General features: G+C 40.0%; 1 protein-coding gene across 3 annotated transcripts; it reads right to left on the bottom strand.

The window, feature by feature from the left end:
- Positions 1-68: 68 nt before the first annotated feature.
- Positions 69-18,920, bottom strand: LOC124254025 (N-acetylglucosamine-6-sulfatase-like). 3 transcript variants are annotated; one of them, XM_046687887.1, is made up of 14 exons: positions 18,783-18,920; positions 17,742-17,801; positions 17,347-17,550; positions 15,736-15,801; positions 14,701-14,799; positions 13,626-13,796; positions 13,188-13,270; positions 11,796-11,914; positions 11,032-11,135; positions 10,418-10,633; positions 5,425-5,535; positions 1,279-4,018; positions 347-1,082; positions 69-241 (listed from the first exon to the last, which is right to left on the bottom strand). In XM_046687887.1, the coding sequence occupies exons 1-12, from the start codon at positions 18,912-18,914 to the stop codon at positions 3,863-3,865; spliced, it is 1,521 nt and encodes a 506-aa protein (XP_046543843.1). In that variant the 5' UTR covers positions 18,915-18,920; the 3' UTR covers positions 69-241; positions 347-1,082; positions 1,279-3,862. The 3 variants fall into 3 exon arrangements, with proteins under 3 accessions (XP_046543843.1, XP_046543844.1, XP_046543842.1); XM_046687888.1 differs by having other exon boundaries at positions 1,426-4,018; XM_046687886.1 differs by having other exon boundaries at positions 347-4,018.
- Positions 18,921-23,869: the final 4,949 nt, after the last annotated feature.

Below are 23,869 nucleotides of genomic sequence, written 5' to 3'. Positions count from 1 at the left end.
CTCCCTCATTAGGTACTCTACTCCCTCATTAGGTGAATGAGAAAACAATTATTTTTCTTAAATGACATTTCACCTGATGAAGGAGAAAATATGTACTCCGAAACTTAATCAAAATAAAAAAATTAATTAATATGCAAAGATCAAAAGCTATGACACTTTATGTTATCTTCTTTAAATGACATCTAGAAGTTAGTTTGATGTGCACTTCTATGATGCGATTCCTACAGTACTATTCAATATACTATTCTACATAAATTTTACAGGCATCTGATTGGTCAATCACACTGTTGTTAAAATCTATATAAGACAGAGGTGCCTTAGATTGATTCTATGCCGACATGCCAACCTATTCTACATAAATTTTACAGGCATCTGATTGGTCAATCACACTGTTGTTAAAATCTATATAAGACAGAGGTGCCAGATTGATATGATACAATTGACCTTGACTTGGACATTCAGGTCCTTCACCGTTGCTAAAGACACCAGGTGTCAATAAAAAAATCAGTGATTAAGCTTTTTCTTTGGGATATGGAACGTCATCAAATAACATATTTAAAGTTTTGAGCATGAGACTGATATTCTCAATGAATAGGAAATAAATACAAGAATATTTATACACTTCCAGTAAATATGAATTTGCAAGTAAAACATAATAACAGTTTGTTGTGACTTTCTCAGAAAATAAACAACAATAATAACATATCAATAAAAACACAGTAAAAATTTCAATTGAAAAATTTCATTCATTTTTTTTAAATTAACTGAATCATATATTATAAGTAATAAACAACCAGGATAATAAATTCGTGGCAAGTGTCTTTTTTTTATTGAAAAGACATGTCTGTAGTGACTGTTATCACTTACATTTGTATGGACGTTTTTACCAACATTTGTATTGACTGTCATCACATACATTTGTATGGCTTTTTTCACCTATATTTGTATTGACTGTTATCATATACATTTGTATGGCTTTTTTCACCAACATTTGTATTGACTGTTATCATAACATTTGTATGGCTTTTTTCACCTACATTTGTATTGACTGTTATCACATATATTTGTATGGACGTTTTCACCTATATTTGTATTGACTGTGATCACATACATTTGTATGGCTTTTTTCACCTATATTTGTATTGACTGTTATCACATACATTTGTATGGCTTTTTTCACCTACATTTGTATTGACTGTTATCACATACATTTGCATGGCTTTTTTCACCTATATTTGTATTGACTGTTATCACATATATTTGTATGGCTTTTTTCACCTATATTTGTATTGACTGTTATCACATACATTTGTATGGCTTTTTCCACCTATATTTGTATTGACTGTGATCACACACATTTGTATGGCTTTTTCCACCTTCATTTGTATTGACTGTGATCACATACATTTGTATGGCTTTTTTCACCAACATTTGTATTGACTGTTATCACATACATTTGTATGGCTTTTTTCACCTATATTTGTATTGACTGTTATCACATACATTTGTATGGACGTTTTCACCAACATTTGTATTGACTGTTATCACATACATTTGTATGGCTTTTTTCACCTACATTTGTATTGACTGTTATCACATACATTTGTATGGCTTTTTTCACCTTCATTTGTATTGACTGTTATCACATACATTTGTATGGCTTTTTTCAACTATATTTGTATTGACTGTTATCACATACATTTGTATGGACGTTTTCACCAACATTTGTATTGACTGTTATCACATACATTTATATTGAATGTTCTCAACTACATTTGTATTGATTGTTATCACATAATTCTGTTTGATTGTTATCACATACGTTTACACAAAATGACACAAAGCACAATAAAGCTGTATAGAGAAGGCATGCGATAACCATGGACTTGACAAACCAGTGACTGATAATATGAACAGTTTTCCAAGCAAATTAGAGTTTGGTGACATGGAATCAACCTAGATCCTTTAAGTTGTTCTTAACACAAGCACAGGAACAAGCTTCAACAGGAATACCACATGGGGTACACATCTTTAAGAAAATGAATAACATGGGATGAATTGGGAGGTGGGTGTGTGGAGAGTACTGTATATTACCATTGATAAGCCAAATTTTGAGGACAAACAAAAGCAGTCTGTAGAAGGGGGTCGGCTTATCTATGAGATATAATTTCTTGAAAGTATTTTTCAGTTTGTCAGTGCCCTGTCAGAACGATCTTACAGGTTAGTGGTACACCTGCCTGGAACAGCACTGGAAGTTTACGACAATTACAGCCACTTTGTTATAAATGATCAATAAAATACATATTAAAGTATTGAGTTTAATTTTATATTAATTAAATATTAAATTTATTAAGTTTCATACCTACCTATTTACACACAATAAATCCACAAAAAGAGAAGTTATAATCCTGTCCGGTTGCCATTTGACATGTGCCAATGCGATCAGTTGTTTCCTGTGACGTCACATACGGTGAGTACAGCCACTTTGATATAAATGATCAATAAGATAGCCTTTGATTTGAGAATAAAGGTACTTATCTATATGAAAATAACAGAAAATGGGAGATGATTGGAGGCCCTACGTACTACTTTGTATCTTGTGATATTTTTCCTTCTACAATCCATATGTTCTGTCATAAAGTTTTTCCAATTTTTATACCAAATATATTGTATAATATAAACGTTTTAAAATTATTTTAACACATAACACCACATATTTCTCTTTAAATAAGTTAGCAATCCACCTCAAAATACTAAGTTGTTCACCAGACTTTTAAGAAGTTGTTTGGTTTTCCAAGGAGAATAAAGCAATTATTACTTTCATAATCGAATCTGGACCAGACAATCCAGTGATCAACAACTTGAGCATCAATCGACGCAATTTGGATACATTGATATGTGGCAACCAAGTCAGCGAGCCTGACCACCCAATCCCATTAGTCGCCTCTTATGACAAGCATGGGTTGCTGAAGACCAATTCTAACACGGGTCTATGGGTCTTAACGGGTCTACAGGAAAATAGTTTGATGCAGCACGCTTTTGTTTTTACTTCAGAGTGGGAACCATTATGACTGCATCTTGGACAACTTTTGGATCGGAGGTTCCTGGGACAAACTTACCTCTGATGACTACAGGACCAAAAACAACATTGAAAGGTGGCACCAAAGAACATTCTTCATGTCTTTACATCTCTACGTGACAAACATTGGAATGTTTAGAGATTGTGGATCACCAAGTATTGATCTGTCAAACAGGCTTGACCATAAAGTAGTCAAAAACTACTTCCTATTCTTAACTATCGGTTCATTTCGTCAATATGACACCTATAAGTGGGGTAGCCTAGTGGTTAGAACTTTCATGCGTCATGCAAAGACACAGGTTTGATTGCCACATGGGTACAATGTGCCCATTTCTGGTGTCCACCGCTGTGATATTGCTGGAATATTGCTAAAAGCGGCATAAACTAGACTCACTCCCGCTCACCTATAAGCTAGTGGTGGAAAAAGAGACTGAAAACACAGGTCATTATTTGCAACATGAAATCAAAGAGCAAGTATGGTACTGTCTGAAGAAGATTAAGGAATTAAACCCATTGTGAGTTTAAGTGACACAATCCTACACATTTGTTTTAAAATCAGAAAAATTTTACAGTAAAAAGGTGAAACATAACAGTTTGGGCTTCAGTCCTGATTCAAAAACGTTAAACATTTTTATAGAAAATCCAGTACGGCTTCCTTTGACCATATTGAATTACAGGTTCAGCTCAAGCTGATAATGCTGATATTGTATAAATATTTGATATGTTAAGCTTCAGTTGGGAACCAAGACTGGCGGATGATAACAAGATGGAGGTGATGGGAAGTCAAGTCTTCTGCAACTTGCGACAGTCTTTTCCCTTGCATTGAGACATGGTGGCAAGATCGGCACTGAACTGTGAGATGAGACTTGGTGCAGCTGACTTTACGATGTTGGTCATCTCTAAAGGATCCTTCACGAGGTCATAAACTTCCACAAAGTTCTGTAATCATAAACGTGGGATAGTATTACTATTATTATGTGTTGAAACAGAACAATTGTTGACTGGAACAGTCGCAATATTATTTTGATGTCTCACATCACCTTGAATAATCCCATAAACCAATTACGACCAAAGCATAATTTCAATCGTTGCAAAAATTTATAACATTTTTCAGAAGATGTAAATTCATTCAGAACACACAAGTTAGGAGTAAAGAAAAAATATCACATCTCAGATATGGCCACAGACATGTACCCTAAACATAGTATAAGGTGAGGTGAAATTGGGTTTAATGTCGTGCTTGAGAATATTTCGCTCATATGACGACGTGCATGCGTGTGTATGTGTATGTGCGGCTGCTTGTACTAGCCCAGACTTAAGCTGGTTTTATAGTGCTAGCCCACTGAGATACCATGCCGCAGTGAAGCATGAATACCCCACTCAGACACATTATACTGACTCCGAGCCGACCAGTCCTTGTTGTACCCATTAATGCCGAACGCCAGGCAGGGACCAACAAGTACCATATTTGAACGTCTTTTGGTATGGCGCGGTCGGGGATCGAACCCGCGACCTTCCGCTCTCCGGGCAGACGCTCTAACCACTACACCACGGAGGCGGCAAACATAGTATAAACACATAAACATGCACGGTACCCTCAACTTCAGATAAGCCCATATTCCTCAACCCAAAACCAAAACCGGTTCATGTTATAGTTCCCTTTCTCCTGAATACAAGTGGGACTCTAAATCACAAAATATTGTCACTCGTTTCTAACCTAACGCAGTCAAATGCATCTCATACATAAGTATGAGATTGAGAGTTCCGATCAAGAAAATGGTACTGATTGGATGGGTACAAGAGTATATTTCTGTATTTGGATTTCGTGTACAGATTTTGTATACAGAAACATCTGTAGGACCTGTGCCAACAACGACCCCTTTAGCTCTAGTAACAATGCTCTGACTGGTCAAATGAAAGTCATCCTCACATGATCTGTAAACGTATGTATGTCAACTTTTTTTGTGTAGCAGAAACAAGCACAAAGATATCATTTTAAATTGATTGATGAGATTGATAAAACAAGGATAAAGATCAACGAATACACAATGCTGTTTTTAGAAAGTGGTGAACATTATGTGGAAGTAGCTGTGGCTGAGTGGGTTAGATGGCTGACTTTCTGTGCTGGTGATTAGATGCCTGGCTCTGATGGTGTGGGTTCGAATCCTGGATGGGACTCAACCTAACCAAATTACTAGAATCTGTACTTTACTGAGAAATTGTAATCCCAAATATAACATATGTTACATAAAATTAAGTTTATCCATGATTTATCCAGGAGTTATGGTCTCCCAGGAGAAATGATGTGTGAGTGAGTGAGTGAGTGAGTGAGTGAGTGTACATACCACTGTGTCTTGCATCACACAGTACTTGTAGTGCGTGGTCCGTAACATCTCCACCACACAGGCATACGTGTTGTTGGTGGAGTCCTCACACACACAGTGGTGGCTGCATATCTGGGGAAACAACGTTTCAGTATACATTAGTGTTTGGAATTGGTTAAAATCTCATAATTGATGATTGGTTTATTACAACCGATCAATCATCGAAAAAAATTGGTTAGTGTCATTAATGAAATTTGTTAATGCACATAAAAATATGGACAAAACATGTAGTTCTTTTGGGTTTTTTGGCAAAATTTCACATCTTTAAAGGATGACTAGTATGTCAGGAACATCTTTAAGATAAATTCAATCATGACTTGAAACGAGCTTGTAGTGCTTATGAAATGTAACAGACAAAACCAACCTTGTGAAAAATATTGTTTATGAAAACAAGTGTTCCAGAATTGTTTGTGTTCGATTATGAGAAAACATGATCGATTGCTTGGTCACTGCGACCAATCTTCGATTATTTCAATTAATCGGACCACCACTAGTATACATACATTTTGTAAACAAATAAAACACTTGGAATGTATTTTCCCTACCTATAGAACATTTAAAAAAGGAACCAATATTTTCCCAAAAATATATTGATTACAATAGATTGCATCTACAACAGACTGAATATCTGCCAAGGGAAGCAACTCTACACAGCTAAATTCAGCAGTTCAGACTACTGGCCTACTAATGACCTCCTATGTCTAGATACCAGAGTTAGCACTTCGACTGTTTTGAATGAGTGGCAATCTCATTAAGTTCAATTTAAGTTCCTGCTACCACTACACACAGATCTGAGGACATTTCAAGTTAGAGCAACAGTTTGTGGACTTTGACCCCACCAATGAAATGACTAACAATAAGTCAACATTAGCCAATCAGAAAGCAGTTTTCCTGAGATATATAGTTTCAATCTGGTCACTTGCATTTCAGACGTTTTGAAAAATATTTTCACAAAGTTCTCAAATCAAAACATAAAAACTGAACAAAAGAACATTCTTGGGTGTCTAATGAATAGCTGTGATTGTATAGCTGTTCTTCCCACGGACTATGGAGTGAGTGAGTTAGGTTTTATGCCGCTTTTAGCAATATTCCAGCAAAATAATGGCGGGGGACACCAGAAATCGTCTTCATACATTGTACCCATGTGGGAAATCGAACCCGGGTTTTCAGTGTGACAAGCAGACGCTTTAACCACTAGGCTACACCACTGTCCCCCATGGGCTATTGACCGCCTCCGTGGTGTAGTGGTTAGAGCGTCCGCCCGGAGAACGGAAGGTCGCGGGTTCGATCCCCAGCTGCGTCATACAAAAAGACGTTAAAATATGGTACTTGTTGGTTCCTGCCTGGCTCTCGGCATTAATGGGTACAACAAGGACTGGTCGGCTCGGAGTCAGTACAATGTGTCTGAGTGGGGTATTCATGCTTCACTGCGGCATGGTATCTCAGTGGGCTAGCACTATAAAACCAGCTTAAGTCTGGGCTAGTACAAGCAGCCGCACATACACATACACACGCATGCACGTCGTCATATGAGCGAAATATTCTCAAGCACGACATTAAACCCAATTTCACCATCACCCATGGGCTATGGAAAGTGTCTTCCATTGAAATGAATCTCCCATGGAATGACTTTGACGGAGTTAGCTTTAGTTAATGTGCATAGGACCACTGTATTTGCAACAGCCTTGTCTCTATTCCATGATTAGAAAACACATTCAAACTGTCATTTATCTGATCTGGTAAGCCACGGTATGATTAGTCTGCAGAAAGTTTGCTCTGACGTTACACGTAACGGGATGTCCACAACTTTATATAGGGGTGATGAGAACTACACCTAACGGGATGTCCACAACTTTATATAGGGGTGATGAGAACTACACGTAATGGGATGTCCACAACTTTATATAGGGGTGATGAGAACTACACGTAACGGGATGTGACGTGTCCACAACTTTATATAGGGGTGATGAGAACTACACGTAACAGGATGTCCACAACTTTATATAGGGGTGATGAGAACTACACGTAACGGGATGTCCACAACTTTATATAGGGGTGATGAGAACTACACGTAACGGGATGTCCACAACTTTATATAGGGTGATGAGAACTACACGTAACGGGATGTCCACAACTTTATATAGGGTGATGAGAACTACACGTAACGGGATGTCCACAACTTTATATCGGGTGATGAGAACTACACGTAACGGGATGTCCACAACTTTATATAGGGGTGATGAGAACTACATGTAACGGATGTCCACAAATGTATATAGGGGTGATGAGAACTACACGTAACGGGATGTCCACAACTTTATATCGGGTGATGAGAACTACACATAACGGGATGTCCACAACTTTATATCGGGTGATGAGAACTACATGTAACGGGATGTCCACAACTTTATATCGGGTTATGAGAACTACACGAACGGGATGTCCACAACTTTATATAGGGGTGATGAGAACTACACGTAACGGGATGTCCACAGCTTTATATCGGGTGATGAGAACTACACGCGAACGGGATGTCCACAACTTTATATAGGGGTGATGAGAACTACACGTAACGGATGTCCACAACTTTATATAGGGGTGATGAGAACTACACGTAACGGGATGTCCACAACTTTATATAGGGTGATGAGAACTACACGTAACGGGATGTCCACAACTTTATATAGGGTGATGAGAACTACACGTAACGGGATGTCCACAAATGTATATAGGGTGATGAGAACTACACGTAACGGGATGTCCACAACTTTATATAGGGGTGATGAGAACTACACGAACGGGATGTCCACAACTTTATATAGGGGTGATGAGAACTACACGTAAACGGGATGTCCACAACTTTATATAGGGGTGATGAGAACTACACGTAACGGGATGTCCACAACTTTATATCGGGGTGATGAGAACTACACGTAACGGGATGTCCACAACTTTATATAGGGGTGATGAGAACTACATGTAACGGGATGTCCACAAATGTATATAGGGGTGATGAGAACTACACGTAACGGGATGTCCACAACTTTATATAGGGGTGATGAGAACTACACATAACGGGATGTCCACAACTTTATATCGGGGTGATGAGAACTACATGTAACGGGATGTCCACAACTTTATATCGGGGTTATGAGAACTACACGTAACGGGATGTCCACAACTTTATATAGGGGTGATGAGAACTACACGTAACGGGATGTCCACAGCTTTATATCGGGGTGATGAGAACTACACGTAACGGGATGTCCACAACTTTATATAGGGGTGATGAGAACTACACGTAACGGGATGTCCACAACTTTATATAGGGGTGATGAGAACTACACGTAACGGGATGTCCACAACTTTATATAGGGGTGATGAGAACTACACGTAACGGGATGTCCACAACTTTATATAGGGGTGATGAGAACTACACGTAACGGGATGTCCACAAATGTATATAGGGGTGATGAGAACTACACGTAACGGGATGTCCACAACTTTATATAGGGTGATGAGAACTACACGTAACGGGATGTCCACAACTTTATATAGGGTGATGAGAACTACACGTAACGGGATGTCCACAACTTTATATAGGGGTGATGAGAACTACACGTAGCGGAATGTCCACAACTTTATATAGGGGTGATGAGAACTACACGTAACGGGATGTCCACAACTTTATATAGGGGTGATGAGAACTACATGTAACGGGATGTCCACAACTTTATATAGGGGTGATGAGAACTACACGTAACGGGATGTCCACAACTTTATATAGGGGTGATGAGAACTACACGTAACGGGATGTCCACAACTTTATATAGGGGTGATGAGAACTACACGTAACGGGATGTCCACAACTTTATATAGGGGTGATGAGAACTACACGTAACGGGATGTCCACAACTTTATATAGGGTGATGAGAACTACACGTAACGGGATGTCCACAACTTTATATAGGGGTGATGAGAACTACACGTAACGGGATGTCCACAACTTTATATAGGGGTGATGAGAACTACACGTAACGGGATGTCCACAACTTTATATCGGGGTGATGAGAACTACACGTAACGGGATGTCCACAACTTTATATAGGGGTGATGAGAACTACACGTAACGGGATGTCCACAACTTTATATCGGGGTGATGAGAACTACACGTAACGGGATGTCCACAACTTCATATAGGGTTGATGAGAACTACACGTAACGGGATGTCCACAACTTTCTATCGGGGTGATGATAACTACACGTAACGGGATGTCCACAACTTTATATCGGGGTGATGAGAACTACACGTAACGGGATGTCCACAACTTTATATAGGGGTGATGAGAACTACATGTAACGGGATGTCCACAACTTTATATCGGGTGATGAGAACTACACGTAACGGGATGTCCACAACTTTATATAGGGTGATGAGAACTACACGTAACGGGATGTCCACAACTTTATATAGGGGTGATGAGAACTACACGTAACGGGATGTCCACAACTTTATATAGGGGTGATGAGAACTACACGTAACGGGATGTCCACAACTTTATACAGGGTGATGAGAACTACACGTAACGGGATGTCCACAACTTTATATCGGGTGATGAGAACTACACGTAACGGGATGTCCACAACTTTATATAGGGTGATGAGAACTACACGTAATGGGATGTCCACAACTTTATATAGGGGTGATGAGAACTACACGTAACGGGATGTCCACAACTTTATATAGGGGTGATGAGAACTACACGTAACGGGATGTCCACAACTTTATATAGGGGTGATGAGAACTACACGTAACGGGATGTCCACAACTTTATACAGGGGTGATGAGAACTAAGATCTGATTTTAACGAGACTGGAGCATGCGGATGCTGATCTCATCTTGGAGGCCATCGTGATGAATAGCCATCATCCCTGTACCATTGTTAATACTTACTGAGAGGCCTTGATCTTTGTACTGGGGACAGAATGGGATTTCGGGTTGTGATTCCCCATAATGTTCCACTAGGAACTTTGTCCTGAAGGTTGGGTCAGACTTGTTCGCAGGTTTTTCCAAAATTGGAACAAGGGACAAGCCATCGACATCATCGGGAACTTGGCTGCCAGTCAGTTCGATGAATGTTGGGGCCAAGTCTATGTTGAGAACCACTTCCTGAAACCAATAAATGTCTGGGCTGATGTGTGCGGGCTGTAAATCTCAATATGAACTGTGATGAGTGAGTGAGTGACTTGAGTTTCATGTGGCTTTTCATGTCACATCACAGGGTGTCAGCTGGTTGTGGAAGCTCCCAGAAATCCTGGACATTTCCAACTTTGATGAAATGGGGGGCGGTGGGGTAGCCTAATGGTTAAAGCGTTGGCTCGTCACGCCGAAGACCCGAGTTCGAATCCCCACATGGGCACAATGTGTTAAGCCCATTTCTGGTGTCCCCCGCCGTGATGTTGCTGGAATATTGCTAAAAGCGGCGTAAAACCAAACTCAGTCAGTCAGTCAGTTGATGAAATGGTATTTCAGATGCTGGCACAACTAAGGGGCACCACTCCACTTACGTCTCTCACTTGGCCTCCCTTGATCCCTGGACCTCGCACCATCAGCGGAACACGGATGTCAAAGTCATATAACTGCCGTTTGTCACCCGGCATGGAAAACTGCCCTGGAAAAAGTAAGTGGCGAGTGAGTGAGTGAGTGAGAGGAGTGAGTGAGTGAGCGAGTGATGGTGGGTGAGTGAGTGAGAGGAGGAGAGAGAGAGGCGAGTGATGATGGGTGAGCAAGCAAGTGAGTGGGTGAGAGGAGTGAGTGAGTGAGTGAGGAGTGAGTGAGAGTGAAGCGAGCGAGTGATGGTGGGTGAGGCCGAGTGAGAGGAGTGAGTGAGTGAGTGGCCGATTGGTGATGGTGGGTGAGTGAGTGAGTGAGTGATGGGGAAATGAGTGGGGAAGTGAGTGAGTGAGTGGCGAGTGATGGTGAGTGGTGAGTGATGGGTGAGTGAGTGAGGGAGGGAGAGAAGGAGGTAGGGAGGGAGGGAGGGAATGGGGAGGGAGCTTAAGTGACAAAGGATGTGTACATTTAGACCTGAAACCAAGGATTATAACTGGAATGAATATTGGATTCAAACTAATGACCAGCAGATCTTGGCTAGAAAGGGTGCAACAAGAGTTGAGATGCCTTAGATTACAAGATCAAAAGAGCATATACATAATAACTGAACAAGATTAAGGGAATCTGACAAGAAAAGCAACTCAGGAACTAACTTATTATCAGGAATATCACACTTTATTAATTATGCAACCGAAATAGATAGTATTTGTTATTTTACCAAGATGGAAGCCATTGTCTGAAGAAAAAAAGACATAGGTATTGTCCAACAGCCCTTTCTTGTCCAGCGTGGAGACCACGTCCTCCACCATGTCCTCAACTGACAACAACGTCCTCCACCTGAGTAGATGACAGTAAATATTTAACACATATATATAACAGGCACACACACATGTAGTACTTGACTAACACATAGTTTTTGATTATTATTACACAATACAAGTCTCTCCTCTAACTTATTTTCTGCAATGCTGATTCAGTCTTGGCTTTCAGACTGGTTATTTCATAAAATAGATATATTCCACATTCAATTATACACATAAATAGAGATTATTAACCTCGTGTGTTTCCGTATCATTAATATAATATATTAGGAATATAAATTGTATCATGCGAGCCTTTGGCGAGCATAATACATAATTTTTATTCCTAATATATGATATTAATGATACAGAAACACACTCGGTTAATAATCTCTATATCATATAATGTCATACTTAAAATTACTCTAAAAAAAGAAGCAACTCGTACGTGAATGTATTTGAAGAGAATCGAGCATTCGCGTAAGAATACTTATCGGTACACCAGGGTGAAGGTCGTTCACGATGGCGACATATGGTTGTGACTAGTCTCTAATAGAGTGCAAACAGAACTCATGCCTAAAATAAAAGAACAAAACTCATGCTTAAGATCTTTCTGTCTAAAAGGAACAACAAAACCGGGCAGGGTTTTCCTGGCAGTGTTTCTATTTTCATTGCATGTAATCACCCCATCAGTTTCTGATATCTAACGGAATCGATTTGTCGTCTGTATTGTGATCGATAGATCGAAATCCTTGGTTGGTACCTTTCTTATACTATTGCCTTTCAGTGGTGCCTCATAACCCGTACCTTCAATTTGAACAAAGTACTCCGTTTCATGTTTTCCAAAGTCAATTACTGCAGTAACGACTCCAGAACCTGTCATCAATTCTTACAGAATCACCAATTTTGAGAATGGGGACAGACATGTTTGTTAACAAACAACGTAAACACGCGACGACGTCATCAATGAAATGTTAACGTTGTAGGATTCGCATGGCGTGTATGGAGTTTTGTGAAAGTAGTTCGTGGATTGACGTAATTTGCATAGTTATCAGATTTGGATACCAAGTTTATCAGATTGCTTTATTGCACCGATAACACCCTCCATTAGATGATAATAAAAAGTATCTACTCTTGTTCGCCTGAAATAATTCTCTCTATATTCTCAACATTCATATATAATATTCGCAATTAGAAACACTTAGCAAATAATCTCTAAATCACTTATCAGATTTGGGATTATATATCCTTATCAAGTAGAGGAAGATTTTACATTACGATGTTGAATATATAGATGTGATGATGCTTACCTGTTTCGGAATACGTTGTCGATGTTGGCAATTGTGTCATTTGGCATGGGTGTTTGGGCCTGCTCAATCAACCAGTGCTTGTTCTGTAACAGTCAAAACTAAATAACCAAGATGTTTGACTACAACTTGTTTAAAAATGTATTCGCTCACTCGCACCCCACCCACTCACTCACTCACTTTTCAGCTCCGTTCACTTCTACATCTCCTACTGTCTACAAATTATACATAATTTTCAAATCTTCAGATCAATCTTTTCTCCAAAGACTTACCCACAAATATATGCCCTTTATTTGTCAAAAGCAAACTTATTATAGATTAAAACAAAAACTGCTATGGTTTGGGAGAATGCAGGCATTTTTTTTAAGGATGAGGGCTCACAGTAACCACAGTAACCACAGTAACCACAGTAACTCAAGGTAAATCATTTTGTAGCCTTACATTCCCATGTTTGTTGAAACTGCCATTCCTGGGGCCGGTGTGATCAGAGAAGTTCTGACTGTACTGTGGGGCTGGGGTGAAGGGGGCGTGGCAGGCAGGGGTAGACAACATCATGAAGAACGGCGTAGAGTCCTTGTTTTGCTCCTGGAGGAATGCCATTGCTTGTCTGTGCTGAAGAATAAAGAAGTCCTCTTCACAAATGTTTCGCAAAATGTCATGATCAGTGGAAATTTAGTTTTGCTGTGTTTGAGTCATTTTAACTCAGATTTACAATTTTTGCTTCATTCTAAATGGATAATTTCTGCCAAATATTACATTGTTTTCAGTATTTGCAAAGTGGTTAATACTGATGTAATTTTAAGTTGGTTGTAATTGTCCGGAATTGTAAATGAATGAATTTATTGTGTAGCATGCCAAATGAGTTTTGCAGTTTTGCTTTTTCCAAATTTGAAAAAGGTGGATCTCAGACTCACAAACCAATTTTGTTTTAAAGCATTGCCTTAATATGTTCTCATCAGAATGAAATCTAAATAAGAACCAGTTAAATATCATAGCTACAAAGCTGATGAGGAAATACAAAAGATGAATCAATCATTTGATATTGTAGTGAATGATGGAGGTCCAGGGTATTTATGACAATAGAATACAATACACAGTTTCTTCAAGGGAGACCGCCTCCGCAGTGTAGTGGTTAGAGCGTCCGTCCAGAGAGAAGTTATACCCACGCATGCACGTCGTCATATGAGCAAAATATTCTTAAGTACGACGTTAAACCCCATTTCACCTCACCTTTCATCAAGGGAGATAACGCACATAACAGATACATGCAGCTATTTCAACATTAAAGTTGCTTGATTGGCATTTTAAAAGATGCTATTAGATGAACATAGAGATTTTTCTGGGTTACATCTTCTTTTTATTCTTGAGTACAACGTTTCAGGGCTTGTTTTGACCCGATCATCAGGTAAAACTGATGAAGTTTTACCTGATGATGGGGCCAGGTAAATGCATGTTGGCATTCAGGTAAATGCAGATATTACGTATAATGTTTAAATTGGTCTTTAGGTACACTTACAATGAGGTCAGTGAGATAGTCAGTCTTGTAGCTCTGTCCGTGCTCCTGGGCAGTTCCGTTTATCGACAGTGTGTAGTTGTAGTACACTGAGTTGCCCACCTGGGGATAAACATGCAGCTTTTACAATGTTCACAAGCATTCTGGTTTTAGTGAGTACTCTCAATTAGCCATTCCACAGTATTCTCTCCCTACAAGATCCCTCACAGTTGTCAGACAGACACGTTAGAATGAATAGCATTTTGAGATTAGGAATACTACCGCAGTGGAGGGAGTCCATCCTCACCCACCTCCTCTTGACCATCCCTTGAATATTCTGGTGTGAATTGGTCACCAGCAAACCTGATCGATCACACTAATTGACCAATTGGGTGATCAGATTCTGTGGCTTGATTCAATAGCATAATATAGCTGCAATGTTGCTATAACTAAAAGCGGCATAAAAGCTTACTCACTCACTCACTCTGAGATTGTATTCCCTGGCATTATATAGCTGGAAAATTGCTTAAAGGGGTATAAAATAGAGGTGTGACGATACAGAAATTTCACGAAACGATACGTATCACGATATCTTGGAACAATACGATTCGATGCATATCACGATATGCTATCATTAGTTATTTTCTTTTAAAAGTGTATTTTGATAGCAAGTAACAGTGTATATTTTTAAATAACTGTCAATTTCCAGTAAAAATTAACAATTTTAAGGTCAACGATGCATATCACAATACGAAAAAAAGTATCGATATATTTATCGTTAGATAAAGTATCACGATTTTCAATACTACGATATATCGTCATACCTGTATTATAAAACCTTACTTACTCACTCTTTGAATTGATTCCCTGGCGTGATATTACTGGAATATTGCTAAAAGCAGCATAAAACCTTAATCACTGACTCTGTGACTCCGTAACACATCAACATCCCCTAATGATGTCAAAACTGATTGTTGCTAACAATACTGATCTATGGATTCACAGGTAAAGACTGAGTGTGCCATTAACAAACAAACAAACAAACACACAAACACATACCAGACCATTCCACCAGTCCCATCCTGGGGGCACATGTTGCACTCCACCTGCTCCCTTTAGTCCGTACTAGAAACCAAACAACGATTAGTCTTCTATTGTATTTCGTCGTACAGGAATGAAAACACCCTGTTTGCAGGTAAATATATCTTGTATTTATCAAAGACCTTAATGTGGATTCTGCAAATTGGAATATTTTCCTCATATTCAACATTGTACTGAAAGAAAACAGGTAACACTAATTACGAAGACCTTAAAAAATCATTTTTTAGATTCTCCTCTGTTCAATCCCCGGCTGTGCAAAAGCTGGCAAAAAATAGTTCTGGTAGTTGCCTTCCTGAAGGAAATAACAAGGAATGGCCAGCTAAAAGACAGTATTTGAGGGAAGGGAGATAACTGACTATTCACTAAACATGGCTGGAATTGTGGAGTTACCCCCCTTGCCTCAGGAACATGGTTTTGCGACAGTACACTGTGTCTGAGTGGGGTATCTGGGTGGGGTATCTGTGTCAAACTTCAGTATGGTATCTCACTGGGCTACCACAATAAAGCCAGACTAAGACAGGAACATGCATGCAAGCACACACTATAGAGTCAATATTTAAATGCAATAATCTTTAACAGGACATTAAACCTAATTCAAGCTCAACTCAAATCAAAACAAATAGATTCTAAAATCTGAGTTAGCATGTACTTGTTATTGTTATGTCATGATTGACAGTGCAACACTGTTCTATATGCTACTCTCATTTGTGCTAAAGTGGAAAGAATTATAATGATTACTGACATGAAAATAGTGTTGTTGACAATATTGCACTAAACTATTGTGATGAAATATAACTTTAATTCAGCATTTAAAATTCCCGCCTGCCCGACCGTCCGGAACGGTCTATTTTCATCTCGGAAGGTCAAATTTCAAAAGTAGCCTGTCCGGTGGTCTGGTAGATATTTTTACCCCTAACAGTAAATATTTCATAATATCAGACAGGTTCTCTTGTCATCAGTTTGAAGTGTTCATGGTATTATGATGATTTTGTTAAACTACTTACGATTGGACAGTTCATGTTACGATAACCAATCACAAAACGTGTACTTTCAGTTTACCTAAACTCGGTGCATTGCCTTTAAGTGTAATGTAGTTCATTGCGATGCCTACAAACAGTAAAGTATTCAGAAACCTGATTTGGTTTGTTTTTTATTGTTGAAAACCGGACAGGCAAGTTTGTATCCGGACTGGTAATTTTTTAAAGTTACCAGTCCGGCTGTCTAGCTTGGAATTTATAAATACTGTTTAATTTACTCACACGATACACAAAGTGAGGTTTATATACAATGGGCTGCTTCAAAATTATGTTCAGGATGCTGTTTTGTTTGTCAGCCATGCATAAATATGCCGCCATTCACTGTCGATGTGAAATATGTTCATTTCTTTTCAGATTTGGGGGGCATTTTTGTTCAAAGTTTCTGTTGGAACATATATCAATAATCAATAAATATTAGGTAACAATTATCAATCTGTATGACCTAATCCTCTCATGTTTTAATACGTATGTAGTCAGTAAAATTCACTAACGTATATACTGATAAGACAATTACATTCTGGCAAAAACTCACATCATTTAGATATTTTCCTGCAAAGAAACTGGTGTATCCTTGCTGCTTGAGGTGGGTGGGAAACGCTGTTGTCTCCTGCTTCGTTTGCCATGTTGTGCTGCTGCAGCCGCCTGTGATGCTGTTGTTTTGGACGCCATGATTGTGGACAAACTTTCCTGTGAAGATGCTGGAACGACTTGGGCAGCACAGCGGACTTGTCACAAACTGAGGGGAACGGAAGAATGTACGTCCATAACAGAGATGCTCTGACAGGAACCGAACATGGGAGGTTAAATAATGATACAGATTTTAAAAATAATATTCTCAAAATTTAAGAAGACTTTTATGTAACACAAGAAAAAATATTGACTTAGATTACAGTAAAAACATTTTCTTGAAACGAAACAATTACTTACCATGTTGTTGAATATAATTCCTTGGTCCCCGACCAATTTCTTTGTTTTCACCATAGGTGTCTGGAATTAAAAACTTCATAAAAAATTATTCTCATTAAAATCAGATCTTTTACCCCAGTTTACACAGTGTTACCGGTATACTGCATTTCACTTTTTAAACATTACATATTGCAGTGTATCTCCTCAGAACTGGTATATTATTTCCATGGGTTTCCATCAGAGTTTATGAATGCGTAGGTGTGGGAGATAATCATATAAGAGGCAAAACAATACTGTAACATGTAAAATAGTCTGTGTTGACAGGAAATGTATTCTTATTATAGTAAATGTTTATAACAGACACTCTTATAATGAACTCACAGGTATAACAAACTATTTCTTCAGTCCCCAACATGTGGTGTATCTTATGGTTGAAATGTGTATAACAAAAATTAAACTACGGTTATAACTAACTATAATTATAGTGGTCCCTTTGACCCCGTTATAACAATTAAGCTTACTGTATTTGTTTTTAACACATTTGGTCTAGTTATACTTAAAATCTGGGATATTTTCACAGCTGTTCCATTTTAGGTTTTATCTGAGACCAGAGACCATATTATATGGTCTCTGCTGAGACTGAACCTTAAAATAATGACAATAGTGAGGCATGAATAGCCTTAGAGCTTATTTATCTTGGACAAACATTGTTCATCAGATTCAGTATGTAAGGGAGACAATCGCATAGTAGACAAAAACATGGTTCAAATTGTATAACAGGATATGACATGAAACTGTTATTTTTCATTTTGCTTTTCACATGCTCGTCTTGATGACATATGGGGCGATTATTTCTGAGTAAATAAGATGTGAGACTACAGAGATTGGCGACGAGCTGATGCATACCATCAAACGGTTTCTTCTTGTGATCATGATATGAAATAGAATTTAGAAATGCTACTTGTAAATAAAAGAATTTAAAAAGTGCCTGTATGCATGCCGCTGTATCGCACAAAGCTACCGGTGAAGGCAATCTACAAAAGAAAGTGGTGTCACACAAACCTGTCCACCAATTGCAACATCTTGATCATCTGTCAGGACAAACACAATATTCGGAGACTTCCCATGAACCGTGATCAAGATGAACTGTAGGATCAGACAAAATGCAACGCTTCCCGTCCTGGAAGCCGCCATCTTGTCAATCACATGACTCTCCCACATTAAAGGATCACGTGACCACGAACGATCTTTTACTGCCGATTCATCCAGTTTATGAAACTCACAACATCACCCAGGATGTTTCCGAAGGAATGAGTGAGTGAGTTTTGTTTTACGCCGCATTTAGCAATATTCCAGCAATATCATGGCAGGTGACACCAGAAGTTTTCAAAGGAAGCTTCCTTCTACCAGTGCCAGAGTGTGAGTGAGTGAGTTTAGTTTTACGCCGCACTCAGCAATATTCCAGCTACACGATGTATATGGAGGCGGTCTGTAAATAATCGAGTCTGGACCAGACAATCCAGTGATCAACAGCATGGGCATCGATCTACGCAATTGAGATACGATGACATATGTCAACCAAGTCAGCGAGCCTGACCACCCAAGGGCGTAGCCACCATTATAATAAAAAGCCCGGGCTTACACATGATTATTGATAAAAATGTTGGGCAAGCCCTCAATCCTATCTAAATATGAAGCTTTGCAACCTATCGGGCTTACACGAAAAAATTGGCTTGCTACGCGCCTGCCACCGATCCCTTTAGTCACCTCTTACGACAAGAGGGGGCGTAGGGGTAGCCTAGTGGTTAAAGCGTTGGCTCGTCACGCCGAAGACCCGGGTTCGAATCCCCACATGGGCACAATGTGTGAAGCCCATTTCTGGTGTCCCCCGCCGTGATGTTGCTGGAATATTGCTAAAAGCGGCGTAAAACCAAACTCAGTCAGTCAGTCAGTCTTACGACAAGAATGAGTTACTGAGGACCAATTCTAACTCGGAACCAAAGTATGACATAATAATTCAGACTCTCACGAAAAACACCGTGTTTGATAACTATTCTTTAATGTTCCCTGGTAGTTTCTTTAGTTTTCCGTTCCCTATTATTTACGTGGCGGTGGGGTACCATAGTTTTAAAAGCGTTCGTTCGTCACTCCGAAAACCCGGGTTCTATTCCCCACATGGGTACAATGTGTGGAGTCCATTTCTTGTGACCCCGCCGTGATATTGCTGGAATATTGCTAAAAGCGGAAATAAACTCACTCACCGTAGTTTTTCACACATGACGTTTCGGTTAATTATTACTAAATTCTTCAAGTGAATGAGGGTAATTCAAAGACATCGTAGTTGCTCATTCACCCGTTCATTGATTCAGAATAAGAATCAACACCGAAAAGTCGTGTTTAACACTTAAAGAATCACGAATCATGTTCATCACTTCTAAATGCCCTTCAGAGAATTCACTGTTTGTTGCCAATATTTACCCCCCACGCCCCACTTCAACAGGTATAGGGCCGGTGGGGTAGTTTAGTGGTTAAAGAATCCACTCGTCACGCTGAAGACCCGGGTTCGATTCCCCTCATGGGTACAATGTGTGAAGCCCATTTCTGGTGTCCCCTGCCGTGATATTGCTGGAATATTGCTAAAAGCGGCGTAAAATTAAACTCAGTCAGTCAGTCAACAGGTATAAGTTCCACAAAGGGTTTATGGCATTACGATGGTCTTACATTTACGCTCCGACCTCCAGACAGTTCGCCACTCACTCAGTGAAGGTTCAAACTCACAAATCGAAAGTCTTACGTGGTGACTCGTGGATAGAGCTATCGTGTCTTGGTCATTCGCAGTCCCAAAATATCCTATAGAGTGACAAGGTTCCCATTTAAAATATGCATTACTTTCAATTATATGAATTTCAAACTAATATACTTAATCTACATTATTACATGTGTTTAAAACCAGTGAGGATCCGGGTTAGAACTGATATTCAGTAACCCATGCATGTCGTAAGAGGGGACTAACGGGATCGGGTGGTCAGGTTCTCTGACATGTCATCGTAACCTAAATGCGCAGATCGATGCTCAAGCTGTTGATCACTGGATTGTCTGGTCCAGACTCGATTATTTACAGACCCCCCGCCATGTAGCTTGAATGTTGCAGACTGCGGCGTTAAACCAGCAAAATAAAATTTTAAAAAACATGATCGTTTGCGGTCCAAAAATGGACTGACAAAGTTTCCGTTAACAATATATGTTACTTTAAATAACATGAATTTCAAAACAAGTGTAATTGATACACTTCATTGCTTGTGTTTAAAAGAGGGGGGACATTTCTTAAAAATAAAATAACCCGTGGCTGAATCATGATTAACAGATCAACGGTCCGCCAAACTGGAGTCCTGTCTACACTGAGCTCAGCACTAAAAGTGCTACTGCGAGAACAAGGCGTGAGTCAAGTTTAACAGTACGAGGGACTGGACTGCAAAGTGGGTAAAATGGTACCCGAATCCAATGTTTGGTGTCTTTACACTTTCTCGACTGTCCAAGCAACACGCGGTAACCAGTCTAGAGTTCCCGGCTCCCTTTACGATAACGTACGCTTTTCGCTGCGCTGTGACGTCATAACATTATGACGTAATGAGATTCTCAATATATCAACTTTCCAACATTAATTACAACATTGTTGAATATGATGCATGTACATATCAATGAATATGATTATCATCAGACATCGGCCTTACAATGCATTCCTTTTATTAACTTCAATGTGTTTTTATGGAAAATATGTGCAGTCTTGTTTGACGTGATTGAAACGCGAGGAACTCAACTAGGATACGTTTGTGACGTCACGCCATTGTTGATGCGGTCTTTCTGCCAACAAGGCGTTCTCTCATCATCGCATGATGAAGACTGAAATTGTCGAAATCAACACATCGCCTTCCCTCCAATCTTGGAGTAAGGCTCAGGAAAGTCCCTTTGTCGCATTTTACGATGGTAATACATCCACGGCGGCAATATTCTTACCAGGAGCTGTAGACATGGAGATTTCCTGTGTTTGGAACATGGAAGAACTGGTGGGAATCTCAAGACCCATTGTCGCATTTCACGACGACAGCGTGGCTTCGACACAGGAAGTCTTGCCTCGTAATGGACAACACCTGCAGCATCAGCCATCGAAACAGGTGCAACTGGTCGGATTCAAGAGTTTTCAGGATCCAGAAATCACATATAACGAAGAATTCCTGTCCATGGCACGCACACTGGTGCTTGATTACAAAGAATTCCTGGAGGACCAACTCTCAAGCCTACTAAACCTAGCTCTACTCAAGCGTGAGCTGAGTCTCTCTACCTCCTACAACCAAATGATGCTGGCCTCATTGGTTCCAGAGGAAGTTAAAGCTGTGGCGACCATTCCTTCCAGCCCACTGTATCTGACAGACTGACTCAAGAAAGAAGAACCACCCTTTGTCGCATTTTACGATGTGATTGCAGACACGGCAGTAATATTCTTACCTGGTGATGAAGATTATCTGAAGAGTTCTCAAAACAGACGGAAAAAGACGGAAAACTTGAGAAACAGGAAGGACCATTTGTTGCACTTTACGATGGAGTCGTAGCTACGGCACAGATATTCCTACCAGGAGCTGTAGAGCAGATTAATGCACTGACATCAAGCCCACGAAGCAAGGTAGGAATTGTGAACAAGAGAAATCCATGTGTCGCATTCTACGAAGGGAGCGTAGCTACGACAAGCGCAGTCATGCCACGTAGTGCACAACGCCTGAAACATCAGCCACTAACACATGTACCTCTGGTCGGATTCGGAAATATAGATGACGAATTCCTGTCCATGGCACGCACACTCGTGCTTGATTACAAAGATTTCCTGGACGACCAACTCTCAAGCCTCTTAAACTTGGCTCTACTCAAGCGTGAGCTTAGTCTCTCTACCGCCTACAACCAAGCGATGTTAGCCACATTGGATCCAGATGACCTTCAATCTCTGGCGACCCTTCCCTCCAACCAACTCTATCTGACTAGGCTCCCATTCGTCGCATTTTACGATGGGATCCAAGCCACGGCAGTGATATTCTTGCCCGGACATGCAAAACCCCTGGAGCCAGCGCCACCAACGCCAACAAATCCACTAAACTCAACTCGAAAGGAGTCTGGACCAAATCGAGATATCATTAATAATGAAAGTGGATCATCCAAGGTACGCGTTCTTCTACCATATCCTCAGGCGGTACCAACCAAAGTCCACCCCTCAAAGTCACGACCGCCAGTTCGACCCCAGTGGAGTCGGGCTGAAAAATGTCGTCTGCTCAGAGACAAACTGGACGGACTTCCGCTGAAGTACACGCCCGGACGACCAAATACATCACCTTCAAAGAGGACGAAATGGTGAGTGTTCATTAACGAGTTTTAGTGCTTTGGTGTGTACGAAAATCAGTAACTTTAAAAAGGAGCTAAATACGACGTTCATGTATTTATCATATTGTTTGAAATAAATATTAAAGTTTAACATGGATATGTGGGTCGAAAAACATTATCTACACATTGATTATTTAAAATATGCATATTGTTTTGGGTCACAGGGCTGTGATGATGTATATTGTGGGTTAAGAGCACTCTTCTCGATTTCACACATCTTTGGGCGTTCTAGGTTGTAATCTAGGAAATGCTTTTACCACTTATGCATGTTGTAAGAGGCGACTAAACTGGTCGAGTGGTCAGACATTGTGATATGTTTCATTATACGTAGTCGTATCCCAAATGTGTGGATCGATCCTCATGATGTCAATCACTTGATCATCTAGCCCAGACTGGATTATTAACACATCGCCAGCATACAGATCAGTGCATTGCCAAACAACAGTCGACATACCTGTATTCTATTCTTAATTTCCAAAGGACACCCGGCGGCGTATCCTCAACACCATCCCGACCCTGAAGACTGTCTCCCCTGGCAGCTGCCTGGCCCGGAGTCCGCTCACACCCTGGTACTGGCTTGAGGACACCTACCCCGACATGGTCTCGGCCAGCCTGAAGGACCTGGCAAGTCAACACATGAAGTATTTCAGGGCAAGTCCCAGCAGGGCACCAGCTCAACAGACAGAGCGATCACAGATCCAGGTCATGGAGGACCTATACTGGGA

The sequence above is a fragment of the Haliotis rubra genome, unplaced genomic scaffold (genome assembly GCF_003918875.1).
Source record: "Haliotis rubra isolate DU_JTF1 unplaced genomic scaffold, ASM391887v1 Scf560, whole genome shotgun sequence".
NCBI lineage: Eukaryota > Metazoa > Mollusca > Gastropoda > Lepetellida > Haliotidae > Haliotis > Haliotis rubra.
Note: the sequence above shows the minus strand (reverse complement) of the source record. Positions and strands in the feature narration are given on the sequence as shown.

Bases quoted from the DNA above. Each gene is read 5' to 3' on its own strand.
- LOC124254025 (XM_046687886.1), bottom strand. From the start codon at position 18,914: ATGGCGGCTTCCAGGACGGGAAGCGTTGCATTTTGTCTGATCCTACAG. The intron at 17,802-18,782 runs GTTTGTGTGACA...TTTTAATTCCAG, and splicing joins ATGTTGCAATTGGTGGACAG to ACACCTATGGTGAAAACAAA. The intron at 15,802-17,346 runs GTGAGTTTTTGC...TTTGGTTTCTAG, and splicing joins CAGGAAAATATCTAAATGAT to TACGGACTAAAGGGAGCAGG.